The sequence below is a fragment of the Somniosus microcephalus genome, chromosome 1, assembly GCF_052327205.1.
Source record: "Somniosus microcephalus isolate GS21.2 chromosome 1, FLI_Smic_1.0, whole genome shotgun sequence".
Taxonomy (NCBI): domain Eukaryota; kingdom Metazoa; phylum Chordata; class Chondrichthyes; order Squaliformes; family Somniosidae; genus Somniosus; species Somniosus microcephalus.
Genome location: NC_140987.1, coordinates 212,380,625 through 212,400,711, shown reverse-complemented (window position 1 = coordinate 212,400,711; position 20,087 = coordinate 212,380,625). Strand labels below are relative to the sequence as shown.

At 44.2% G+C, this 20,087-nt stretch overlaps 1 protein-coding gene across 3 annotated transcripts in view; it reads right to left on the bottom strand.

Moving 5' to 3' along the window:
• Window positions 1-20,087, bottom strand: part of LOC147124569 (xanthine dehydrogenase-like) — a 268,524-nt gene that overhangs the window by 92,865 nt on the left and 155,572 nt on the right. For all 3 annotated transcript variants that reach the window (XM_085989524.1, XM_085989530.1, XM_085989522.1), the window contains 2 exons: window positions 11,658-11,874; window positions 4,557-4,774 (listed from right to left, as the gene is read on the bottom strand). In XM_085989524.1, the coding sequence (XP_085845650.1) occupies window positions 4,557-4,774; window positions 11,658-11,874 (435 nt within the window). The remainder of the gene's footprint in view (window positions 1-4,556; window positions 4,775-11,657; window positions 11,875-20,087) is intronic.

Genomic DNA, 20,087 nt, shown 5'->3' with positions numbered 1-20,087 from the left:
TGGTTAGAAGGGAGATGGGGGTTGAGGGTGGTGAGCAATACAAGAAAGTGGTCAAAGATGGCCATAATCTGTGATCGAGATCCTGGGAGTAGAGTGGCCACGTGAGATGGCAAAGTCAAGGAGGTGCCTCTGAATATGGGTAGGAGAGGCCTAGGAAGGACAGGAGGTCAGTGAATTCAGCGTGGAGAGAGCAAGATGAGTTGGGATGGAAATTGAAGTCATCAAGGATGAGGAGTCACAGTGCAGAGGCTCAAGGAGACTGGGTGTTATGTAATGAGAAAGGATTAATTAGCAATCTTGTTGTACGAGGCCCCTTGGGTCGGAGCGATCATAATATGATAGAATTCTTCATGAAGATGGAGAGTGAAGTATTTGACTCAGAGACTAGGGTCCTGAATTTAAATAAAGGAAACTACGATGGTATGAGGCGCGAGTTGGGTAGGATTGATTGGGGAATGTCACTCAAAGGGTTGACGGTGGATAGGCAATGGCAAACATTCAAAGGCCACATGGATGAACTACAGAATTTGTTCATCCCAGTTTGGCATAAAAATAAAAACGGTGACTCAACCATGGCTAATGAGGGAAATTAGGGATAGCATAAGATCCAAGGAGAGGACATATAAATTGGCCAGAAAAAGCAGTAAACCTGAGGATTGGGAGCAGTTTAGGATTCAACAAAGGAGGACAAAGGGATTAATTAAGAAGGGGAAAATAGAATATGAGAGTAAGCTTGCAGGGAACATAAAAACTGACTGTAAAAGCTTTTATAGATATGTGAAGAGAAAAAGATTGGTGAAGTCAAGCATAGGTCCCTTGCAGTCAGAATCAGGGGAATTTATAATGGGGAACAAAGAAATGGCAGACCAATTAAATACATGTTTTGGTTCCGTCTTCACAAAGGAGGACACAAATAACCTCCCAGAGATGTCGGGGAACATAGGGTCTGATGAAAGAAATCAGTATTTGTAGGGAAATGGTGTTAGGGAAATTGACGGGATTAAAGGCCGATAAATCCCCAGGGCCTGATAATCTACATCCTAGGGTACTTAAGGAAGTGGCCCTAGAAATAGTAGATGCATTGCTGATCATCTTCCAACATTCGATGGAATCTGGAACAGTACCCATGGATTGGAGGATAGCTAATGTTACCCCACTATTCAAAAAAAGGTGGTAGAGAGAAAACGGGGAATTACAGACCGGTAAGCCTGACATCGGTAGTGGGGAAAATGCTAGAGTCTATTATAAAAGATGTAATAGCAGGGCACTTGGAAAACAGTGACAGGATCGGACAAAGTCAACATGGATTTACAAAAGGTAAATCGTGGTTGACTATTCTACTGGAATTTTTTGAGGATGTAACTGGTAAAACAGATAAGGGAGAACCAGTGGATGTGGTGTATTTGGACTTTCAAAAGGCTTTCGATAAGGTCCCGCATAAGAGATTAGCGTGTAAAGTTAAAGCACATGGGATTGGGGGCAAGGTATTGACTTGGATAGAGAACTGGTTGGCAGAAAGAAAGCAAAGTGTTGGAATAAACGGCTCTTTTTCCGAGTGGCAGGCAGTGACTAGTGGGGTACCGCAGGGATCGGTCCTTGGACCCCAGCTATTCACAATATATATTAATAATCTAGACAAGGGAACTAGATGTAATATCTCCAAGTTTGCAGACAACACAAAGCTGGGTGGGCGTGTGTGCTGTGAGGAGGTTGCTGAGAAACTCCAGTATGATTTGGACAGGTTGGGTGATTGGGCAGAAGCATGGCAGATGCAATACAACGTGGATAAATGTGAGATTATCCACTTTGGTGTCAAAAACAGGAAGGCAGATTATTATCTGAATGGCAATAGATTGGGAGAAGGGGAAGTGCAACGAGACCTGGGTGTCCTTGTGCACCAGTCGCTGAAGGTAAGCATGCAGTGGTTAAGAAGGCATAGCGAGAGGGTTTGAGTACAGGAACAAGGATGTCTTGCTGCAGTTGTACAGGGCCTTGGTGAGACCACATCTTGAGTATTGTGTGCAGTTTTGGTCGCCTTATCTGAGGAAGGATGTTCTTGCCATGGAAGGAATTCAGCGAAGATTCACCAGGCTGATATCTGGGATGGCAGGAATGACGTATGAGGAGAGTTTGGGTCAATTGGGCTTATATTCGCTAGAGTTTAGAAGAATGAGAGGCGATCTCATTGAAACTTATAAAATTCTGACAGGACTGGACAGACTAGATGCAGGAAGGATGTTCCCGATGGGCGGGGAGTCCAGAACCAGGGGTCACAGTCTAAGGATAAGCGGTAAGCCATTTAGGACTGAGATGAGGAGGAATTTCTTCACCCAGAGAGTGGTGAACCTGTGGAATTCTCTGCCACAGAAGGCAGTAGAGGCCAATTCATTAAATATATTCAAGAAGGAGTTAGATATATTTCTTAAGGCTAAAGGGATCAAGGGATGTGGGGAGAAAGCAGAGACAGGGTACTGAATTTGGATGATCAGCCATGATCGCATTGAATGGCTCGAGGGGCCGATTAAGAACATAAGAACATAAGCAGTAGGAGCAGGAGTAGGCCATACAGCCCCTCGGGCCTGCTCCGCCATTCAATAGGATCATGGCTGATCCGAATCTAGACTCACGTCCACTTCCCTGCCCTCTCCCCGTAACCCCTAATTCCCTTATCTGCTAGGAAACTGTCTATCTCCATTTTAAATTTATTTAATGTTGCAGCTTCCACAGCTCTCTGGGGTAGCAAATTCCATAGATTTACTACCCTCTGAGTGAAGAAGTTTCTCCTCATCTCAGTTTTGAAAGGGCAGCCCCTTATTCTTAGACTATGCCCCCTAGTTCTAGTCTCACCCATCAGTGGAAACATCCTCCCCGCATCCACCCGATCAAGCCCCCTCACAATCTTATATGTTTCGATAAGATCACCTCTCATTCTTCTGAACTCCAATGAGTAGAGTCCCAACCTACTCAACCTTTCCTCATACGTCAACCCCCTCATCTCCGGAATCAACCGAGTGAACCTTTTCTCTGAACCGCCTCGAGAGCAAGTATATCTTTTCTTAAATATGGAAACCAAAAATGGCCTACTCCTGCTCCTATCTTCTATGTTTCTATGTAGGAGGGACGATAGCTCAGTGAAGAAACTTGGGGTAGGGCTTGGGGGTGTTAGAGAATGAGGATTTTAAAATATAGGCAAGAGGGGTGGAAAATGTAAGGTGCTCAAAGCAGAAAGTCTGAGAGGAGGAGAGGGAGTGACCAAGATGAGATTTGGTGATAGGGGACACACTACCACCACAATGGTTTGGGCAGGGCAGATTGTGGAAAGTATAGCCAGGCTGAAAGGCTTCAGCAAAGGGGAAGGTATCACCACAGCTGAGCCAAATTTCAGTAATAGCCTTGATGTCAAGGCAATCTTCCACAATAAGGACATGGATGTTTAAGGCAGTGTTTGTGAGTGAACAGGCATTCTGTAGCAAAGTGCGATGAGGGCAGTCATATTGATTGCGGGAAGAGTCCAAGGGGCCAGTGGTGGGTGGAGTGAGTGGGACAGGAAGGAGGTTGGTGAAATTAGGCCCTGCGGGCACACTGGTTGAGGAGGCCAGTGAGAAAGGAGGATGGGTAGTTGGGGTTGTTTCTCGTAAGGCAGCAGCAATGGCTGCCTTGATGGGCCCTTTGGAGAATGCTGAAAGCGGCACAGAGGGTAGCTGTGTGCTTATCCAGTTGGAATTATGCCTGCGATGGTAGAAGAGTAGGGATAGATTGGAGTAAAGATCAAGGGGGCAAAGTACCAGAGAGGGAGAAATAAAAGATGGCAAGACTGGGTGACAGGGAGAAAGACTTGCATTTATATAGCACCTTTCACGACCACCAGATGTCTCAAAGCGCTTTACAGCCAATGAAGTACTTTTGAAGTGGAATCACTGTTGTAATGTAGGAAATGCGGCAGCCAATTTGCGCACAGCCAGGTCCCACAAACAGCAATGTGATAATGACCAGATAATCTGTTTTTGTTATGTTGATTGAGGGATAACTATTGGCCAGGACACCGGGGATAACTCCCCTGCTCTGCTTCGAGATAGTGCCATGGGATCTTTTACATCCACCTGAGAGAACAGACGGGGCCTTGGTTTAATGTCTCATCCGAAAGACGGCACCTCCAACAGTGCAGCACTCCCTCAGCAATGCACTGGAGCGTCAGCCTAGCTTTATGTGCTCAAGTCCCTGGAGTGGGGCTTGAACCCACAACAGAGGAGACAGGAGAGAAGGGCCTGAGAGGGGCCAAGAGAGAAAATAGGCAGATAGATGCAATGGGCAGGCAGAAGCAATGTGGGCTGGCATAGAGGCCATGACATTTGTTTGAGTAGTCAGAAGTTTGGTGGTTCATTTGAAACACCCAATCATTCCTTCCCCTTCCATAAGTAGAGAACTCTGAAAATAAAATCAAAGTTCATTAATCTTCTACTGATTGTCACAGCTGTAGTTCAACCCTCAATATCAAAGTTAGATGATAACTAATAAACTAAGAACATTCTTTGTAACAAAACTAGCAGTAAACTTACATTTCTCACAGGCCCATTAGCAACCTTGAGCAAGTGACGAGCTATAACGCTGTAGGATGGTGACTGGTCTGAATACTGTTTCAAGTAGCCAATAAGTGAACTCAGGCTGATGTTGGAAGACACCTTTAAGCCACTAGGTTCCATAGTGACCATGTAGAGGTCAGGGATTCCTTTCAGATCAATGAGGACTTTATATGGTCCATCTCTCTTGTAGACGCCTGTGAGAAAATGATTAATCAGAGAACACATTTGTTCTTAATTCTTTGAAATAGTTTGACCTTTCAGAATGAAAATGGTGGTTAATTCTTTAAACACAGAAGGATTTTTGGGTCTTCTGGCACATTCCTAACTAAAGTCAGCAGGAGTACACGGACATGGCTAATCCAGCTAATAGCCTTCTCTACCAGTTTCCATGGGGCCTTATTTAGGGCCGCGCATGTCAGAGGGGGCATGGTCAGGGTGAGGGAACAACATGTTTTCTTTCAGCGTTTTGTGGCCTCTCCAGTCTAGTGCCCCCCAACCCCCCGCCCCACCAGCAATGTGTCATAATCTAAAAGTGATGCCCCCTGACTCCAGATACTTTGGCAGGTTCAGGAGCAGAGGTCACCAGTGTGTGCATCCTGCCACTTACACCAGGATGTCAGTCCCAAAAATGTTTGATCCTGAATTTAAATTAGTCAAACACACGGTAACAATTCCATAGTTAAAAGAACAGTCCAGGAAATATTTGGAATATAGTCACTTATTACAATAGTTATACACTAGCCAATTACTTAAGACTGTTTGCAGACCAATCTTGTTTGTTGATTTTGGCTTCGACTATGTCTGGCCTCCATTTCACTAATGCCACATTCAGCAAAAAAAAACGCATTGCTAGCACTGAAAATGGATATCTGATAATGTTTTGTCCTTAACAATGCAATGCAGTACAACTTTCTCTGTTTATCTCACCTCTCCTGCTTGTGTCTCTCACAAGCAGTTTGTGTTCCAGTCAACTTATACTAGTCATGTAAAGTTGCCAGAAAAAGTAGCAAGCCTGAGGATTGGGAGCAGTTTAGAGCTCAGCAAAAAAAGACCAAGAGATTGGTTAAGAGGGGAAAAATAGAGTACGAGAGTAAACTTGCAAGGAACATAAAAGTGGACTGTAAAAACTTCTACAAGTATGTAAAAAGAAAAAGATTAATCCTTACAGTCAGAAATGGGAGAAATTATAATGGGGAACAAGGAAATGGCAGAGCAATTAAACAAATACTTTGGTTCTGTCTTCATGGAAGAGGACACAAATAACTTCCCAGAAATGCTAGGGAACCAAGGGCCTAGTGAGAAGGAGGAATTAAAGGAAATTAGTATTAGTAAAAAAATAGTGCTGGAGAAATTAATGGGACTGAAAGCTGATAAATCCCCAGGGCCTGATAATCTGCATCCCAGAGTACTAAAAGAGATAGCCATGGAAATAGTGGATGCATTGGTTGTCATCTTCCAAAATTCTATAGATTATGGAACAGTTCCTGCAGATTGGTGGGAGGCAAATGTAACCCCACTATTTAAAAAAGGAGGGAAGAGTGAAAACCGGGAACTACAGCCTAACATCAGTAGTAGGGGAAATGCTAGAGTCAATTATAAAGAATGTGATAACAGGACACTAAGAAAATATCAACGGGATTAGACAAAGGCAACATGGATTTATGAAAGGGAAATCGTGTTTGACAAACCTACTGGAGTTTTTTGAGGATGTAACTAGTAGAATAGATAAGGGAGAACCAGTGGATGTGGTGTATTTGGATTTTCAGAAGGCCTTTGATAAAGTCCCACATAAGAGGTTAGTGTGCAAAATTAAAGCACATGGGATTGGGGATAATATACTGGCATGGATTGAAAATTGGTTAACAGACAGGAAACAGAGAGTAGGAATAAATGGGTCTTTTTCAGGGTGGCAGGCGGTGACTAGTGGGGTACCGCAGGGATCAGCGCTTGGGCCCCAGCTATTCACAATATATATCAATGATTTGGATGAGGGAACCAAATGTAATATTTCCAAGTTTGCTGACGACACAAAACTAGGTGGGATTATACCCTATATGAATCCAAGGTTAAATTCCTCCTCTATGCCGACGACCTGGTTCTGCTGTCACCAACTAAGGAGGGTCTACAGCAGAACCTGGACCTGCTGGAGTCGTACTGCCAGACTTGGGCCCTGACAATAAATCCCCAAAAAACCAAAGTCCTTGTGTTCCAGCAAAGATCCAAACAACATGGACCCACAATAAATTTCACAGTAGGAACAACCAAAATTGAACAAACCACTCACTACACATACTTGGGCTTAAAAATCAGTTCTACGGGAAACTTCAAACTGGCTGTGAATGAACTGAAAGAGAAAGCAAGAAGGGCTTTCTATGCCATCAAAAAATCAATCCAAATAGAAATCCCAATTAGCATTTGGCTCAAAATTTTCAAATCAGTAATTGAACCAATTGCACTCTATGGCAGTGAGGTCTGGGGACCACTAACACAACAAGATTTTGCAAAATGGGACAAACACCCAATTGAGATCCTACATGCGGAATTCTGTAAAAGTATCCTCCGGACTCAAAGGAAAACAGTAAACAACGCATGCAGGGCGGAACTAGGCCAATACCCATTAATAATCACTATCCAAAAAAGAGCCACCAAATTTTGGAATCACCTACAAATGAGCAACCCCCAATGCTATCACTACGACGCCCTGAAATGCCAAGAGCTGACCATAAAGAAGAATACCCTCAGTCAACTAGTCCTGGGACTCAATAAAGTAACTAATAACAATACTAACAATAACCAGCCCCAGGACAGTGACAGGGTAACACAAAGAATTCGACCCAACACAATCGTCGCTAAGCAAAAGGAAAAATATCTGTCATATTGGGCAGAAACAACAAAAACCCAAAGCAAACTCAATTGCTACTTGGCCCTAAACAGACAATACAACATAGCTGATTACCTGACCATGGTAAAGGATAACAAACTGAGAAGAACCTTGACAAGGTACAGACTTAGCGAACATAGCCTAGCGATCGAAAAAGGCAGACACAGGCAGACCAGGCTGCCAAGAGAAGACAGGATATGCTCTCACTGCAGTCAGGGAGTAGTTGAGACAGAGATGCACTTCCTCACAGCCTGTGGAAAATATCAGGGCATGAGAGAATTTCTATCAAAAATTCTCACAAATATGCCCTGAATTCAGAAATCTGACTGACAACCAAAAACTCCCATTCCTACTGGGGGAGGAGAGAAGCTGTGTAACACTGGCGGCACACTATGTTACAGCTTGCCATGAACAGAGGGACAACCAGTAAACTAAGACAAGAGTATATATAAACAAGGCGAAAATATATTTATAAACTCAGGGATATACCTGTTTATACACTGTATGAATGGAACCGCGTTTATGTGTTCAACCATAAATGTATTTTGATGCTTTGGCAACATAAGATGTACCTTATCATGCCAATAAAGCGATTTGTATTGTATTGTATTATTGTGAGTTGTGAGGAGGATGCAAAGAGGCTTCAAGGCGATTTAGACAAGTTGAGTGAGTGGGCAAATACATGGCAGATGCAGTATAACGTGGATAAATGTGAAGTTATCCACTTCGGTAGGAAAAACAGAAAAGTAGAGTATTATTTAAATGGCGATAGATTGGGAAATGCTGATGTACAAAGGGACCTGGGTGTCCTTGTACACCAGTCACTGAAAGCAAACATGCAGGTGCAGCAAGCAGTTAGGAAGGCAAATGGTATGTTGGCCTTCATTGCAAGAGGATTTGAGTACAGGAGCAAGGGTGTCTTACTAGTGTTATACAGGGCCTTGGTGAGACCACACCTGGAGTACTGTGTGTAGTTTTGGTCTCCTTACCTAAGAAAGGGTATACTTGCCATAGAGGGAGTGCAGCGAAGGTTCACCAGACTGATTCCTGGGATGGCAGGAGTGTCGTATGAGGAGAGATTGGGTCGACTAGGCCTGTATTCACTAGAGTTTAGAAGAATGAGAGGGGATCTCATTGAAACATATAAAATTCTGACCGGGCTAGACAGACGGGATGCAGGGAGGATGTTTCCCCTGGCTGGGGGGGTCTAGAACGAGGGGTCACAGTCTCAGGATACGGGGTAGGACATTTACGACTGAGATGAGGAGAAATTTCTTCACTCAGAGGGTGGTGAACCTGTGGAATTCTCTAAGAAATCACAGAAATCACAGAAACACCACAGTGCAGATAGAGGCCAATTCGGCCCATCGAGCCTGCACCAACACATATCCCACCCGATCCCCGCAACCCCACATATTTTAATCCCCCTAACACTAAGGGTCAATTTATCATAGCCAATCAACCTAACCCGCACATCTTTGGACTGTGGGAGGAAACCGGAGCACCCGGAGGAAACCCACGCAAACACGGGGAGAATGTGCAAACTCCACACAGACAGTCACCCGAGGCCGGATTCGAACCCGGGTCCCTGGCGCTGTGAGGCAACAGTGCTAACCACTATGCCACCGTGCTGCCTAACACAGAAGGCTGTAGAGGCCAAGTCACTGAATATATTTAAGAAGGAGATAGATAGATTTCTAGACACAAAAGCCATCAAGGGGTATGGGGAGAGAGCGGGAATATGGTATTGAGATAGAAGATCAGCCATGATCATATTGAATGGCGGAGCAGGCTCGAAGGGCCATGTTACTAATATTCCCCGTATGCCTTTGTATTGCTAAAACCACTTTACAGCAAGAACAAGGTAGAAGGCACTTGCTGAAAGTAGGCAAAACACTTCAGGGCTGGTAGATAGCAGACGGGGAGGAAAAATGTGAACTGGGTCTACACAGCCCTATTTCAGCTGGATTTTGTCAATGGGGACGTGATGGAGGCGGGACTCCCACTTTTTGGGTTGTAGTCCCACCTTCATCGACTTGTGGCCAACCCACGCTATTTTCCCTTGATTGACCTTGTTAAGCCCACCCAGCAGGCCAATTAAGGGACACCTGGTTCCTGGTGACGTCAGCGATTGACATTTCATCTGTCAAGAGCTTTTGACAGATGAAAAATCAGCGTTTGACAGCTCTGTGAAGCTGTCAAACTGACAATCTGTCTTCTAACTCAAATCCTTCTACTCAGACTCAGTTAGAGATCTCTCCAGACCAGAAAGCAGAATGCTGCAGCTTTTGACAGTTCAGCGGCCATTCTGCTTTCCGTGCCGGTGAACTGAGGGACTCCCGAGAACTGAAGGAAGCCGGCAGGAGAAAGTAAAAGGTAAGTAAAACTTATTAAAACACTTTACACTTACCTCACACACATACCTCTGCACACATGCACCCATCACTCACCTGCACAACGGACATCTCGACCCCTCCAGCCCCTGCAGACCGACGGCCCACCTTGCTAACTTGGCGTGGTTCGGAGCCGTCGGGAAGCCCACACTTCAGGGCTAAACATAGGGATTAGGCAAAAAAACTGCCCGTTAACTACCTGTTAACAGGCAGTTAATTGGCACTAATCCCCTTCCCGCCTCGGGGAGGCAGATCCCAGCACAGGTCGGACACCCGCCTCCTGGGACATTGGCACGGAGGCGGGTTGGGTTCCTGCCCCCCGATTCTGCAATTTTCCCACCACTCCCGCTTCCAAACCCGCCTCCACGGGGCTTGGAAATTCGAGCCCAATGTGTCAGGGAGGGGACTGCAATGACAGCAGAGACAGGAAAGACTGGCATAGCTGATGGCAAAATTGCAGACTTTTACAATGATAACTGTAGAAACCAACTGTAGAAACCAACTGCCAGAAGTTAATTAATAACAGGCTAAGAATCTGACTCCCACCTTTCCTTAAGTGTTCATTTCATGTCTATAGACTGACAGGGCCTGGCCTGTCCTCTTTGAATAGAATGGATAGTGTAGATGTAAGCAGAGGTAATCTAAAATGTTATCACATTAGAGAATTAATTCCAAAAAAAAATCACAAGCCTCAAGCAAAATTAGAAATCAGATCTTTTTTTGCCCTAAACATAATAGTGGATATGTTGAACAGACTTCCACCATAAGCAGTAACTGAGAGTCAACTCACTCCTTTAAAAGAGTTACATATATATCTGGTAAAAGAAAAGACTGAGATTCATAGGATCAGTACAAACAGAGGATAAAATATTTGGGGAACTCCACTATTCCTGTGGGGACAAGAACTTGCATTTATATAGCACCTTTAACATAGTAAAACATCCTGTGGTGCTTCACAGAAGAGTTATCAGATAAAATTTGACACTGAGCCACAAAAGGAGATATTAGAATAGGTGACCAAAAGCTTGGTCAAAGAGGTAGGCTTTAAGGAGGAGAGAGAGGCGGAGAGGTTCAGGGAGGGAATTCCAGGGTTTAGGGCCCAAGCAGCTGAACACATGGCCACCAATCGTGGGGCGAAGGAAATCAGGGTTGTTCAAGAGGCCAGAATGGGAGGAACGCAGAGTTCTGAGGTTCGCAGGAGATTATAGAGATAGGGAGGGGCAAAGTCACGGAGGTATTTGAAAACAAGGTTGAGAATTTTGCTGGACCGGGAGCCAATGTAGGTCAGCGAGCACAGGGGTGATGGGTGAACGGGACTTGGTGCTAATTAGGAATGCGGGCAAAGCTTTGATTGAGCTGAAGTTTACGGAGGGTGGAACACAAGAACAGAGATAAATCTACTGGGCAAAGCTACACCGTGGTGATTATGGTGTCAGATTGATATCCTGAAGTTTTACTAGATTATCTCAAAGGATCAGGGAGACAGAAGTGGTACATGTGCTTATTCACCTCCCCAAGATGTGAAGTAAGTTGGGTAAAGTCTCTGACCGTGTAAACTGTACTTGGGTCTGTGGAAGAAATTGGCTTGGTGAGCTGAATAGACTTTTTTTTATTCCGGCAGGGAAAAAGTGTCAACCAGTTAATAAAAATATTTATATAGTTGGTGAAGAAACTCTTGCTGATATTATGTCTGCAATGTATTGTTCCCATGAGCCATCAAGTTAAAAGCGAAAAAAATTAAAATGTTTTTGAAAAGGCAGAACTGTCATTCTGTAACTGCACAGTTTCCATCTATATAGGTACCTTTAGCAGTGTCTCCATGTACAAGTTTGATGGCTTCACTGGCGTGCTCCTGCATTAGTAGATAAAGCTTAATTAGTGTCGTGGGCTGGTACCATTTTATTCCATCCTTTGAGAAAAGCATGCAGTCGGTGCCCTCTGCTGGATCAGTGCTCGGTACAACTTTATCCAAATAGCTCAGATTACAAGGCTGCTTCGTCCTGGGGCAACTCTTCAAATCCTTAGAACGCAAATGGACACAAAATGGAAACATGTTTTAACATCACAGGCTTTCGATATACCAATACGCTCAACAATATCTCCAGATTTTAAAAACTGCAAGGAAAATTCAACAAAATGTGGATCATGCCATTGAAATTGTCAGTGTAATTAACATTGGAGCAAAAATTGTGTCCATATACTCTCCTGTTACTGCTTAATGATCCCATGGTACTATTGAAGAGTAGATTTTCTTGCAATGCCCTGGCCACCATTATTCCCCGAGCCAACACCACCACAAAACAGATTAACTAGTCATTTAACTTATATTGCTCTTTGTGCAACCATACTATGCACAAAATGGCTGACCCATACGTTACATAACAATCACATTTTAAAATAATTTATTTCATGTGAACTTTTTAGAACTTTTCTCAGACCTGAAAAGGTGTGATATAATTGCAACTTCTTTCTTTGTTCTTGTTGATGGCTTTCAGTTCACCAATGCCTTAGGTTTTAAAATTCTTATCCTCGTGTTCAAATCCCTCCATGACCTCGCCCCTCCCCAGCTGTATAACCTCCTCCAGCCTTACAGCCCTCAGAGAACTCTGCGTTCCTCCAACTTTGGCCTCTTGTGCAACCCCACTTCCTTCGCCCACCACTGGCAGCCGTGTCTTCAGCTGTCTAGATCCTAAGCTCTGGAATTCTCTCCATAAGCCTCACCCTCCCTCTCCTCCTTTTCAACGCTCCTTAAAATCTGCCTCTTTGACCAAATTTTTAGTCACAAGTCCTAATATCTCCTTTTAATTTTTGACAATTTATGTCTGATTAGTCTCGTGAAGCGCATTGGGACATTTTACTACGTCAAAAGGAGCTAAATAAATCCTAGTTGCTGTTCTTTATTAAGCATTTAAAACATGCAGATTTTGTTAAATGAGATCCAACGAGTCCAAAGTAAGTAGTGAAACATAAGCTTTCAAGATCCTGCTTCCTCCCTCACACCACAACCAACACAGTGCAACACATGATACTGACAATGTAGGCAAAACTTATTTCCAAGAACATTCCAGTCATAAGTAAACAACGCAGTATTATCTACCTCACACACTCATTTCAATTATGTTTAACAGTTGATAGTCTTTGATCTCTTCCGAATGAAGCCATGAAGACGTGCAGTTTATTTGTCTTTGGTATCTTAGAAATAGCTAAATGGAACTATCCTCTTATTGAAAGGAGCATTCGTGTTCCTTCTAAAGTGGCTTCATCTCATTTTATGAAGTTTGTGAGACATTCAATGGCACATCACATCATTGTCCATGCCTGCAGTAAAAAGTTATTAAAAATGAAAACCTTCTCATGAAAAGAAACACATACAAAAGTTCATGCTGCAGTAGATATCATGGGCTCAATTTTAATTCCCGAGGCGGGTTGGAGTCGGGTTGCGTGGTGGGCGGGTTCGGGAGCCGCTTCCAGCGGGAACAGCTGCAGAGTTGCAATTTTTATTCAAGTACCTTGTTAATTTCATGGAGGTGTGCTGGCCGGTCCAATGAGTGGGATCGGGTCGGCTGGCCGCCTCTGATGGCGTCATAATAGCAGCTGCTTTTAAAGCTGCCATCCAGCCTGAGCCTTTCCATTGTGGTTTCCTGCACTTCTTTTCAAAGCTATGACTTCTTCCAGAGGCAAGGCAGCTCCTCGTTTTAATGATGAGTCCCTCCAAGTTCTTGTGGCTGCTGTCAGAGGGCGCAGGGAGATTCTCTTCCCTCCTGATGGCCAGAGGAAGCCTCCTCAGCAGACCAAGGAAGCCTGGCTGCGCATTGCTCAGGTGGTGAGTGCAAGGTCCATTTATGCATGGTCATGGATCCAGTGCCGAAAAAGGTTTAATGATCTTGTGAGAACATCAAAAGTGAGTATCCCATCTCACTTACCTTCACTCTGCTTCTCTTCTCATCACCAGTACTCTGCATTGTAAGCCTCCTCCTTCACATCCCACCTTACTCTTACTTCCCTTGCACCTTTCCTATCCATCTCTGTCTCTGTACTGAATCACTTCAGCATCCTGCCTATGCACCCCTTAGACTCGCTCTCGCTGTCATGCAGTGACAACAACTAACAACGCACAGGGAGCTAGCTCCCTCTTGGCACCTTACCCCATCTTCATCTCACTCAAAGCTTCCATGGTAGGGATCGATCACACTCACTCCATCACTGTGGCTGAAACACCGCTTGTATCCCTCCTTGCAGGAAAAGATAGAGCAATGACTAGAGGAGGAACACCTACCCTAGCAACATTGGCCAGTGCTGAGGAGGCAGCAAACGAGATTGTTGGAGGTGGCAAGGACCTGGAAGTGGGCGGAGAGACGGGCACACTAGAGGAAGCTGGTGACATAATAGAGTTTCATCCCTCTCAGAAAGCAATGGAATATGATGTTCATAGAGAATCGCTTTGTATCATCTGCTCAAAAGGATGTGTCTACTACATCAATATCAGATGTCTAATTCAAGCCTTTATTCTCCCACAGGACCATCGAGCGCCCCCCTCCCCACGATCCAGGACGAAGACCCGGACATCTCCTCAGAGGAACCTGAAGCCTCCGAGGGACTAGCGTCACCAGGACTCAGCGCACCCAGCACCAGCGCAGCAACGCACACCTCGGTGGGGCCATCGCGAGTTAGAATAGTGTTGTCACCTGGTCTATCACAGCGCACAAGTGAGCATCAGCAGATGGTGGAGACAGCGACAGCAGTGGAGAGTCATCGGTGGAAGTCGCAGGACTCTCCTAGCTCCGCTGAACTGCATGCAGACGCTGTGTTTCTGGGGCCATCCAGAAAAAGAGTGGTTCGTGAAATACAGGAACAAGTGCAGGTGTCTCTGGATGGGTTTGCCTCCAGGGTTAGTGCGAGTGTGGAGAGAATGGAGGAGTCCATCTCTAACATCAGCACTGCTGTGGTGGAGGCAATGGCGCATGAACGCACCACCAGGGATAGGATGGCAACCTCTGTGGAAATGATGGCTACCTCAGTGGAAAGGATGGCTACAGCCATGGAAGAAATAAATCGCCAGAGTCAGGAAAATATGGTGACTGTTCAGAATAGAATGACATCTCTTGAGGAGCGATGGGCAGCTATTGAGCAGAGAGACCAGAGCTTCATGGACATCCTTTTGAGGAGGACTGCCAGTGCAGATACGGGTCCTCATGGTCCCCCTGAAGTGCAGCAAGGTGCTCTCCTGCCACTTGCCAGCACTGAGGTGCGGCTGACCCATGAGAGGGATGTTGTTGCCAGGACAGAAGGAAGTGTGGGCTCCTCTCAAAGTGCTCACACAACCATGCCACTAAGGAGCCCTCGGTCAGAGACCCATTTTGCAGAGACAACTGAGATGGCCGTTTCAGCCCCTGCACAGCCGCAGGAAGAGCAGACTGCCAAACCCAGAGGACGCCCACCAAAGGCGTCTAAGCAGGCGCAGCATCCTAGTCAGCAAGGTGCCTCTACATCTGCTGAAGCCACTGGGGAAGCACCACGTAGAAGCACGTGTAAGAGAAAGATTAAGCACCTATAGTCACAAGGGGTCTCACTTGGGTGATGTTTCTTTTTTTTCTGACTGTTGTTGGTATATTTTGTCATGTGTTAAAGATAAATTATGTCAAACAGTTGATTGTGTGGCCTGTGTGTTCTGCGAAATGGCAAAAGCGCATTGAGGGCTCAGGGCGATTTGCATTTGTAATGCTGATGGTAAAAGTGATAGGAAATAAGAGTTATAGCAGAGATGAAGTATGATGTTGGACAAGTGTCGCCTGCAATTACAGAGCCATATGGTGGCCACCTATGGTCGAAGAGTAAGCTTATTGTAGTGTGGCATGGCAGTGTGCATACCCTGGTTGACGTGCAACAGTAAACTGGAGGGATGCTGCATTGGTCACAACAGGGCATGCAAGGCTCCCCTCATCCTCCTCCTACTCCTCTTCCCAGGAAGATATGTGGTGAGCCACGCAGCTGCTGATCTCCTGCTTATGAGGACCAGGATGAGGGGGCATAAATGTTTCCCATCCCCTTGTTATAGATTTCATTTGAGGTAGCAATCTTGCAAGCGCAGTCGAAGTGGCCTGAAATAATTCCATTCATGACACATTGCAGATGGGTGTCAGCTTGAACAGTCAGAAGGTCAGTAGAAGTACAACATGTTATCCCATACCTACAACAGCAAAGTTGTTGCATTTGAATGTCAGCCATGTTTTAGGGGTGCTTTTAAAGCACTTCACCAATGCATACAAATCATGTCCTCCAGCAACTCGTCTCCTTGAACCTGGCCTGTTTCTGACTAGTCAGGAAACAGGAGCCAGAAGCAGGAAAATGAGAAACCACTATGAAAATAGGATTAGCAAGGCAGTTAACTACCTGTCCCCTGCCTTAACTACCTGTCCCACCTGTTGGAGATGGGTCAGTTTGGGAGCAGCTAAACAGACACTCAGGAAAATCGGGTGGGGGTGGGATGGAGGCGGGTTGGGTGTCTGAAGCCATTTTTCCCGATTTTCCCAACAGACCCGTCTCCTCAGGGCTATTAAAATCGAGCCCCACATCTGCTGACTAAGCCTGCCTAAAAACTCCCTGAAAATGAGACAATGCTTTTAAAGATTGCACAAGCAACAACAATAACAAACTACAGTACTTGATTACACTTAAAGTTGGAAACGTCCTCAATATTTGCCTACATTTGATCTTTTCTGGCCTTCACATCAGACTCCTAATCAGACTGTATATAACTGGAACTTGGAGAATATTTGCTGACTTGTAACAAACTGACTTTAAAAATCATAGAATCGTGGAATGATACAGCATAGAAGGAGGCCATTCGGCCCATCATGCCTGTGCCGGCTTTTTGAAACAGCTATCCAAATCGTCCCACTCCCCTACCTTTTGTCATAGCTCTGCAATATTTCCCCTTCAGGTATTTATCCAATTCCTTTTAGAAAGTTATTATTGAATCTGCTTCTACCACTCTTTCAGGCAGTGCATTTCAGATCATAACAGCTCACTGTGTAAAATAATTTCTCCTCATCTCGCCTGTGGTTCTTTTGACAATTACCTTAAATCTGAGCCCTCTGGTTACTGACACTACTGCCACTGGAAACAATTTCTCCTTATTTACTCTATCATAACATTTCATGATTTTAAGCACCTCTATTAAATCTCCCCTTAACCTTCTCTGCTCTAATGAGAATAACCCCAGTTTCTCTAGTCTCTCCACGTAACTTAAGTTCTGTATCCCTTGTATCATTCTAGTAAATCTCCTCTGCACCCTCTCCAAGGCCTTGACATCCTTCCCAAAGTGTGGTGCCCAGAATGGGACACAGTACTCCAGCTGGGGTCTTACCAGTGATTTATAAAAGTCTAGCATAACATCCTTGCTTTTGTGCTGTATGCCTCTGTTCATAAAGCCAAGGATTCCATATGCTTTTTTAACAGACTTATCAACTTGCCTACCACCATCAAAGATTTATGTACGTTCACCCCCAGGTCTCTCTGTTCCTGCACCCTGTTTAAAATTATACTAATTAGTTTATATTGCATCCACTTATTCTTCCTACCAAAATGCATCACTTCACACTTCTCTGCATTCAATTTAATCTGCCATGTGTCTGCTCATTTTCCTACATTACAACAGTGACTACACTTCAAAAAGTACTTAATTGGCTGTAAAGTGCTTTGGGACGTCGGGTGGTTGTGAAAGGCGCTATATAAATGCAAGTCTTTCTTCATTTCACCAGTCTATGTCCCCTTGAAGTCTGTTACTATCATGCTCACTGTTTACTACATTTCTGAGTTTCGTGCCATCTGCAAATTTTGGGGTTATGATAACGTGACCAAAACAAAGACCTGGTTTAAACATGGGCAGGAATGAGAACTAAACATTCCTGGCTACAAGGAGGGAAAAGGGAAGGAAAAAAGAAAGGGGGGGGGGGTGTTGCTGTGGCAGGATTACATAGGATATACGGCACAGAAACAGGCCATTCGGCCCAACCAGTCCATGCCGGTGTTTATGCTCCACTCGAGACTCCTCCCATCTTTCCTCATCTAACTGTCAGCATAACCCTCTATTCCCTTCTCCCTCATATGCTTATCTAGCCGCCCCTTAAATGCATCTATACTATTTGCTTCAACCACTCCCTGTGGTAGCGAGTTCCACATTCTCACCACTCTCAGGGTAAAGAAATTTCTTCTTAATTCCCTATTTGATTTCTTGGTGACTATCTTATATTGATGGCATCTAGTTTTGCTCTTCCCCACAAGTGGAAATACTCTCTCTGTATCCACTCTATCAAAACCTTTCATGATTTTAAAGGCCTCTATTAGGTCACTTAATCAAAAGAAAAGAGAGCCAGCCTGTTTATCCTTTCCGGATATGTATACTCTCGCATTTCCAGTATCATCCTTGTAAACCTTCTCTGCACCCTCTCCAGTGCCTCTATATCCTTTTTATATTATATGGCGACTAGAGTTGAACACAGTACTGTAAGTGGTCTAACCAAGGTTCGACAGAAGTTTAGCATAACTTCACTACTTTTCAATTCTGTCCCTCTAGAAATAAACCTTAGTGCTTGGTTTGCTTCTTTTATAGCCTTGTTAACCTGTGTAGATACTTTGTGATTTGTGTATTTGTATTCCGAGATTCCTTTGTTCCACTACCCCAATTAGATTCTTATTTTCCAAGTAATATGCGACCTCCCTATTTTTCTTACCAAAATGTAATACCTCACATTTATCTGCTGAATTTCATTTGCCAATTTTATGCCCATTCTGCAAGTTTATTAATGTCTTCTTGTAATTTACATAGGATTACATAGGATATACGGCACAAAAACAGGCCTTTTGGCTCAACCAGTCCATGTCAGTGTTTATGCTCCACTCGAGCCTCCTCCTGTCTTTCCTAATCTAAATCTATCAGCATAATCCTCTATTCCCTTCTCCCTCATACGTTCGTCCAGCCTCCCCTTAAATGCATCTATACTATTCGCTTCAACCACTCCCTGTGGTAGCGAGTTCCACATTCTCACCACTCTTTGGGTAAAGAAGTTTCTCCTGAATTCCCTATTTGATTTCTTGGTGACTATCTTATATTGATGGCCTCTAGTTTTGCTCTTCCCCACAAGTGGAAACACTCTCTCTGTATCTACTCTATCAAAACCTTTCATAATTTTATAGACCTCTATTAGGTCACCCCTCAGCCTTCTTTTTTCAAGAGAAAAGAGACCCAGCCTGTTAATCCTTTCCTGATATGTATACTCACACGTTTCTGGTATCATCCTTGTAAATCTTCTCTGCACCCTCTCCAGTGCCTCTATATCCTTTGTATAATATGGCGACCAGAACTGCACGCAGTAAGTGTGGTCTAACCAAGGTTCAATACAGGTTTAGCATAACTTCACTACTTTTCAATTTTATCCCTCTAGAAATAAACCCTAGTGCTTGGTTTGCATTTTTAATAGCCTCGCTAACATGTGGTGCAACTTTTAGTGATTTGTGTATTTGTACTCCGCGATCCCTTTGTTCCTCTACTCCACCTAGGCTCGCACCCTCCAAGTGATAAGTGACCTCCCTATTCTTCCTACCAAAATGTAATACTTCACATTTTCTGTGTTGAACTTCATTTGCCAATTATATGTCCATTCTACAAGTTTATTAATGTCCTCCTGTAATTTGTTGCAGTCCTCCTCAGTATTGACCATCCCTCCCCCAATTTGGTATCATCCACAAATTTAGAAATTGTGTTTTGATTCCAAAGTTTAAATCGTTAATGTAAATAGTGAACAACAGTGGTCCCAGCACTGATCCTTGTGGAACACCACTACCCACCTTCTGCCACTGTGAATAGCTACCTTTTACTCCCACTCTCTGCTTTCTGTCCTGAAGCCAGCCAGCAATCCATTCTGCTACTTGTCCCCTGACTCCGCATTCTCTGAACTTATTCATTAGTCTATTACAGGGTACCTTATCGAAGGCCTTGTGAAAATCTAGATAAATTACATCTGTTGTATTACCATTGTCTACTTTCTCTGTGAACTCTTCAAAAAATTCAATAAGGTTGGTCAAGCAAGATTTTCCCTTTAGAAATTCATGCTGACTATTCATTATTATACTTTTTGTTTCTAGATGTTTTTCTATTCTCTCCTTTAGTAGGGATTCCATTATTTTTCCTACCACCGATATTAAGCTGACTGATCTATAGATCCCTAGACATGT